At 56.0% G+C, this 6,747-nt stretch overlaps 1 protein-coding gene and 1 long non-coding RNA gene across 2 annotated transcripts; one reads left to right on the forward strand and one right to left on the reverse strand.

The window, feature by feature from the left end:
* Positions 1-2,066: 2,066 nt before the first annotated feature.
* Positions 2,067-4,048, reverse strand: LOC116557685. The gene is made up of 2 exons (XR_004271651.1): positions 3,079-4,048; positions 2,067-2,367 (listed from the first exon to the last, which is right to left on the reverse strand). It is a non-coding gene; the product is annotated as an uncharacterized LOC116557685 (long non-coding RNA).
* Positions 4,049-4,379: 331 nt separating this feature from the next.
* GSC (goosecoid homeobox) lies at positions 4,380-6,310 on the forward strand. The gene is made up of 3 exons (XM_032287262.1): positions 4,380-4,886; positions 5,309-5,568; positions 5,877-6,310. Exons 1-3 carry the CDS (start codon positions 4,532-4,534, stop codon positions 6,033-6,035), a joined length of 774 nt encoding a protein of 257 aa, XP_032143153.1. The 5' UTR covers positions 4,380-4,531; the 3' UTR covers positions 6,036-6,310.
* Positions 6,311-6,747: the final 437 nt, after the last annotated feature.

Consider the following 6,747-nt stretch of genomic DNA (forward strand, 5'->3'; position numbering starts at 1 on the left):
AATTATCGTCATTTGCATTCTGTGATTTGCAAAAGCAACGGTGCAGTCACTTTGAAACAAACTTTGGTAAATAGCCCGGCTGAAATCGGATTTCTGCAACCCCGGAAAGCCCAAGCAATATATTTTTTTCTAAGGCCTTGGGAACACGTCACTTTTCGACAGCCCCTTCTTCTCTTCCAAGGTTATGCTGAGCTTCCCTAACACTTGATTATTTCTTCCTTAGGGGCTCGGGTGCTTTTATTTGGAGCGTTGCAAAACTTCTAGCAAAAATCAGCTAGAAAGCGTCTCTTACGCCCCGCCACTCTGAAGGCAGGAGACCCAACCCTAGCGCACGCTGCCCCTTAGCCCGGAGGCATTCACGCCTCTGGCTCTACTCCACCCACCCAGCCTCACACGGAAAATCCCCTGGGGCTACCGGAGACTCCTCCGGAAAGCAGCAGGGCCGTGGAGCCGGGTTTGAACACTTAGCTTTGAGACTAGATTTTTTAAAAGTCCAAATACAAACAACACTACCATTCCGCGCAGTGAGGACGGCTCGGGTCTCCGCGCAGCACGCGGGCTGCAGAGGACTCAGCGCATTGCTCCAAATTCCTCCAACCCTGCTAATGAGCCCTCCAAGGAGGGCCCCATACCTTCGAAAAGGACATAGGGGCTTTTTGCACATGACACGAAAAATCCTACTTAAACACATCCGATTGTGAACTCTGTAACCGGGCAGGAGACGGAGAGACTTAAGAAGTTCCTGAAACGAATCGTAAGAAGTTGGGGCCACAGATGCATTATTTTTTACAGTTATATGCGGTAGGGTGTAAGGATGTGGGGTGACAGTTTTCTCCATGAAACAAACAATATCTTGGGGCGGGAGAAGATACCCACACGCATACTCCAAACTTGGACACTGTTTTAAATCAGAGAAGCAATTTAATCTACACTCTATGAATCAATTTAGTGATGACCGCAGCGCAAAAGCTCGGTGACAGATGCCGAACAGCAAATAGACCTTATGCATGTGGAATCCGCTGATCTATTCTTGAATATCTTAAAAATGAGGGCTATTACCGGAGCGAGTGACTCCTCCACAAACACATTTTCATAGACTTCTGCGTGGTGATTGCTTTGTGTGAAATCGTGTTTGGGTGATAATAGGGAAAATCAGCGGCATGTTTATTGCATCTCCGACCTAAGCGCTCTCGCCGGCTACCTCTGGACACTAGCGGTCCTCCCATGCTGAGCCGTGCGTGCGGGGCCGACAAACAATCGCTTAGCAACACAAGGCGGACAATTTGCCTGCATCGCATTTGTTATTCCAATTGCGCCAGGCGACGACGACGACACGGGGCCGTGATGGTTTGTTTTGCACGTTGAGGACACTTGTGGGTTTCCGCAGGCCAGGGCACAGCGCGAGCACCGACCCCAGACTGCCTTTCCCTGGGCCTGCCTCCCTGCGGAGCGGCTGCAGATTGAAGGGGCAACACGGTGAGGGAGGTCCCGCCACGCAGTAGGTGAGCCCCCCGAGAGCCCCGACAGAATGTCTGAAGCTATGTGGCCTTGGGGTTCCTGTGACACCCTTCCCGGGAAGTCCCCTCTGTGGGAGCACTGGCTTTTCCTTATTTTAGACCCAGCTGATATAGGAATCTTGTCCTTGTCTGGGGGCGGGGGTGGGGTCAGCACACTCCTTTGTCTCAGTGAAAAATGAACAAGAAAATGCCCCCAAGTTCATCCCCAACGTCCTTGGTGAACGGATGACAATTACCAAGTCTCATTTAAAAAGGGTTGCAAAGGGACCCAATGAATGTTCGTGTTGGTTTGATCAACTAAAATCTTGAGGCCTCCAGAGAAGGGATAATTTGCAAGGTGGCAAGGTTGGGTCTAGAACTCTGACGCTCAGATCCTGTACAGGGCTCTGATGGTACAGCGAAGGGCAGCAGGGAAGCACAGGTGCAGTATAGGAGTTTGCTAAACCTGGTTATTGAAGAGAACAATGTGCCAGGTGGAAGGAGAGAGACCGAGGCGTGTGTGGAGGTAGTTGTCTAATTACTTTTAAAAACGTGGAGACACTTTTTTTTTTCTAGGTCTGCGGTTGAAATATTGACACTATCCTGATTTGGGCATCTTTGCAAGAACAGGACCAGGAATCTGCCCTAAGCGTCCGGTGGCACTTGTGCCTCTGCCCGGCTCAGACAGAGGTCTTAAAAGATCCACTCTCATGCACACCTCAGCGCACGCCCAGCCTCCAACACAAACGCAGGGAAAGTCACTGCTGAGGTTGCAGCCTCTAGTTGTTTTCCAACAACTGCCCTGTAGATGTAAATCTGCGAAAGATTGGTGGGGGAGTGTCTGTGTCCTGGAGCATAGTGACTTAAGTCTCTGAGAACCGAACAACAAAAAAGCCTTCATCTTAGTCAGTGGGAGATGGAAGGTGCCTCACTTCTTACCCTAGACCTCACCTCTCTAAGGGGAGGGTCACACTCCCCCCTTGTTTTTGTTAAAAAAAAAAATCTATTCGTTTCTCTAAATTGAGACCCATCTCCGTCTTGTCCTAATCCCCATCTCCAGCCACCTCTAGCTTGCGCAGCACTGGAAGGAGCAACTCTCAGGCCACAGGCCGGTGAGCGTGAGGACACAGAGGTCCACGCCGGGAGGCCTTGGAGGAGAAGCGCCGCCTGGCTCTAGCGGGCCGCTTCTGCGCGCAGCCAGAGCAGTGCCCTCCGCCAGTACTAAACCTCCACGCAGTGGCTCTTTGAAACCTGAACAGCAATTGACAAGTGGCCTTTCTGCCAAGGAGTGGGCAGCCCACTTACTTAGCCTTAACTGCGGCGACTTCAGACAACTTTGCGGGGTCCTGTGGTTAATTGGCCAGAGAGAAATCGCGAAAAATAGGTGTGAGTTAAAGGTGGCCTTCCTTCAGGAAACCCGAGGTCTCTCCCCGAACCCCATCTCCATCTCCGGCTCTCGGCGGTATCTCCTGGGTCTGGTCCTGCCCCTTCCCCGGGAGTGGCCTGAGTTGCAAACTGCGGTCTTGTACCTGGTCCGCAGGATCTGGGGGAATGCTTTTGTGCCGCGCGTACCTTCGCCTACCTTCTGAAGGGCGCTTGGCGGCCTGCTTGCAGTGAGTGGTGGGCTGGCTGCGCCTCCCGTGGCTCCGGCCGGCGCCCAGTGCGGTGCCGAGAATCTCGCAAATCACCGCGGCCGCCTGCCGCGATCAGAGCCGGCCATCGTCCACGCCACTGGGGCCCAGGCAGTCCACTCTGGGGCTGCCAGGCGGAAGGGCAAGGCCGCGAGTAGGGGGTCTGTCTCTATCCGGGAGCCAGCACGTCGTATGGAAAAATGCGGCCCAATTATTGGGGAAGAAGACAGAGAAGTCCCAAAGACCCCATCTGGATTTAAAGCTTAAAAAATGGTTTGGGAGAGAAGACACCGTATTTCCAAAAATAATTTTTTAAAAGCCCAAAACCTACCGATACCCACGCTGGGAGCAGCTGGAAGCACCGCTTCAGACTGCAACTCTTGGTGGCGAATTTGAAAGAGCGGCGGAATTTGGTCTTCGCTGTGTAGGACCTAGGGACTGCTATGGTAGTTTTCAGACCCAGAGACGCGGCAAAAGAAAAAAAAAATTTTTTTTTCTTTTTAAGAAGCACGCTGCACCTCTCCTTTCGTCGTTTTTGCCTTTACAAAATGTGGCTTTTGCAAAAACAAAAGTTTTTGTGGGGGCTTAACGAGTTCCATTCGGGAGAGAAACTCACGATTTAAAAAAGAGGTGAAATTAGGCGGTGAGTACGTGGGGGCGCGGAGGAGTGATGGAATTTTCAGTCCTGCTTGAGAGGGGACGCAGCCCCTCACATTTGCTAAAACAAAACCCATTTCGAAAGAGGGAAGAAAGTAGCCCCAGAGTAAAATCGTCCACAATGAATCTGAGCTACAGGCAGAGGAAATCGCACCCAATAATAGGACCCAATCTGAGAAAAAAAGGGTGGGGGTGGAGAGGTCGGGCAGAGGGAGTTGTTAACTGCCCAGGCACAATGGAATTAATGAGATTAACCAAGGCAATTAGGCCGCCCGCCCAGCTCGGCTAGTCCGCGGCCCGGCTGCGGAATGGAAAAGATTACGTTAATTTCATTAATTCGCAATCCACAATCTCTTTTTAGGCCTTGTAACCCCCTCCCCTTGGCACTTCTCCCCTCCCCCAACCCCCTTCCCCCACCCAAAGGAAAAGAGCGGCTGTTTGTCATCTGCATATTACCAGGAACTAAATCCAGGATGACGTCGACTCAGTATAAAACCAACAAGAGGTTCAGCTGGTCTGAGCTCCGTCCTACCCGCTGGTTGAGTTCAGCGAACGCTGTGGCTAGGGGAGGGCGGGAGGAGGGAGAGCGGACGCGGGGGGCGGGGAGGGGCGCTGGGCTGCGCGCTCGCCGGCGCTCTCTTTCGATTTGGTCGGCAGCTGGAGGAGAGTGGACCACCCCCCCCCCACTTTTAGGCTCTGTCCTCGGCGCATTCCCGCCGTCCCCCGGTCCCGGCGCGGGGCTCGGGGATGCCCGCCAGCATGTTCAGCATCGACAACATCCTGGCCGCCCGGCCGCGCTGCAAGGACTCGGTGCTGCCGGTGGCGCCCAGCGCGGCGGCTCCCGTCGTCTTCCCGGCCCTGCACGGGGACTCGCTCTACGGCTCCAGCGGCGGCGCCTCCTCGGACTATGGCGCCTTCTACCCGCGCCCGGTGGCCCCCGGCGGCGCGGGCCTCCAGGCCGCGGTAGGCGGCTCCCGCCTCGGCTACAACAACTACTTCTACGGGCAGCTGCACGTGCAGGCGGCGCCCGTGGGCCCGGCCTGCTGTGGGGCCGTGCCGCCGCTGGGCGCCCAGCAGTGCTCCTGCGTCCCGACGCCCCCAGGTAGGGTCGCGCTCGCTCCGGCCTCTGCCGCCCACTGTGGTCCTTAGTCCCTAGCGCCAGTTGGTTAATTCACCTTCCTCAAACGTTGCTCCTCTTGCAAGTCCCCGCTCCGTTTTTGCGGATCGGGCGCCGGAGTTTGCAAATTTGCTGAAAACTTTTATCCAGAGTTCGAGAAAACTGTAATTCAGTGCCTGCACGGGGAGACAGGGTTTTTTTTTTTTTTTTTATAATCTAACTAGCTTTGGGGGGTGTGCGAGTAGGCGCTCTCACATGCTCCCTACTTTTCCCTGCACCCCTGATTCCTGCGCACCCCCAATTCCCAGCACCCCCTTGCAGACGACTTCTAAGTGGAAGAGGGTCGCCGGCTGGCGGGAGGGCGGTGGCGAGGGCGGGTGGCTGACCGTCGCCCCACTCTGTCGCAGGCTATGAGGGCCCCGGCTCGGTGCTCGTGTCCCCGGTACCGCACCAGATGCTGCCCTACATGAACGTGGGCACGCTGTCGCGCACCGAGTTGCAGCTTCTCAACCAGCTGCACTGCCGGCGGAAGCGGCGGCACCGCACCATCTTCACGGACGAGCAGCTCGAAGCGCTCGAGAACCTCTTCCAGGAGACCAAGTACCCGGACGTGGGCACTCGCGAGCAGCTGGCCCGGAAAGTGCACCTCCGCGAGGAGAAAGTGGAGGTAGGCACCGAGCCTTGCCGCGGGTGCCTAGCGGTCATTCCCCGCGAGGTGGGGCCCCAGACGGGTTTGCCCAGCCGTACTTGGCTCTCCCCGCACTTTAAAAACGTCCCGATGGCGGCCCGCAGGCTGCTGGAGGGCGCTTTAGGCCCAGGAAGTTGAATGAAAACGCGGAAGCGGGAGCTAGCGGCTCCCCTCCTTTTGTTGGCCTGCGCGGGGTGTCCCGCCGCCCCACCGCGCTCCCGGGGTACCCCGGGACTGGGGGAAGCTCTCTTTTGATCTGAACTGTTTTGTCCTCCGTTGCGCAACAGGTCTGGTTTAAGAACCGCCGCGCCAAATGGAGGCGGCAGAAGCGGTCCTCATCCGAGGAGTCGGAGAACGCGGAGAAGTGGAACAAGACGTCGTCCTCGAAGGCATCGCCGGAGAAGAGGGAAGAGGAAGGTAAAAGCGATCTGGACTCGGACAGCTGACGGCCGCGGGACACTTGCCCGTGTTACTTGCCTAACTCGAAGGACTTGCACAGACAGACGACGCTACTTTATTGCACACGCGCTGCCTTGCGGGAGGGGGTCGAGAAAGACGAACGAGGAGCTGTAAATAGTGTACAGAGCCGGGAGGGTCGGCGCCTGGGGTCGGGGCGCGCCAGGACCCACAGCCCAGCAGCCCCAGGCTGCCTGCGCCTCATCCCACCGTAGTATTTATAGTTAAATTAAGGGTGACAGTACAATAAAGTGATGGCAATGTAGACGGGCCACATTCTGTATTTCGTACACCCCTTCCCCACCCACCACCAATCTGGAGCCAAGAAAAGAATCTATGTAGTCCACAACCTCCGAGGAAAAATTGAGCAGCTCTGATCTACCAGAACAAACAAGAAACGAAACTCTGGGTAACAGTCACAGCACGGGTGTCCTGGTTTAAAAGGAAACCTTATGTCTAGGTAGGGTTGGAGAATAGCATCCTTGGGCCGGGGGAGAGGAGGTACCACTGCTGTTGAGAAGGGCAGCCTGAGTCGCTGACTCCCCTCTACTGCGGGAAGAAGGAGAGCTCCTTCCCTCGCTGATGACAGAGAGGTGGCAGCTAGGAGAGTCCTGGAGCTCCCTCTTCCCTAGCCCGCCCCGCTGGCCCCCCCCCCCCCCCCCCCCCCCGCGAAAATCCTAAGGCGGCAGGCGGGCCAGCTCC

The sequence above is a fragment of the Sapajus apella genome, unplaced genomic scaffold (genome assembly GCF_009761245.1).
Source record: "Sapajus apella isolate SASKATOON/1434 unplaced genomic scaffold, GSC_monkey_1.0 scaffold20, whole genome shotgun sequence".
Lineage (NCBI taxonomy): Eukaryota > Metazoa > Chordata > Mammalia > Primates > Cebidae > Sapajus > Sapajus apella.

What these genes read in the sequence shown, in the direction of transcription:
- GSC (XM_032287262.1), top strand. Translation starts at nt 4,532, where the DNA reads ATGCCCGCCAGCATGTTCAGCATCGACAACATCCTGGCCGCCCGGCCG. An exon ending in CTGCGTCCCGACGCCCCCAG is followed by an intron (nt 4,887 to 5,308) that starts GTAGGGTCGCGC and finishes ACTCTGTCGCAG; the next exon opens with GCTATGAGGGCCCCGGCTCG. An exon ending in TCCGCGAGGAGAAAGTGGAG is followed by an intron (nt 5,569 to 5,876) that starts GTAGGCACCGAG and finishes GTTGCGCAACAG; the next exon opens with GTCTGGTTTAAGAACCGCCG.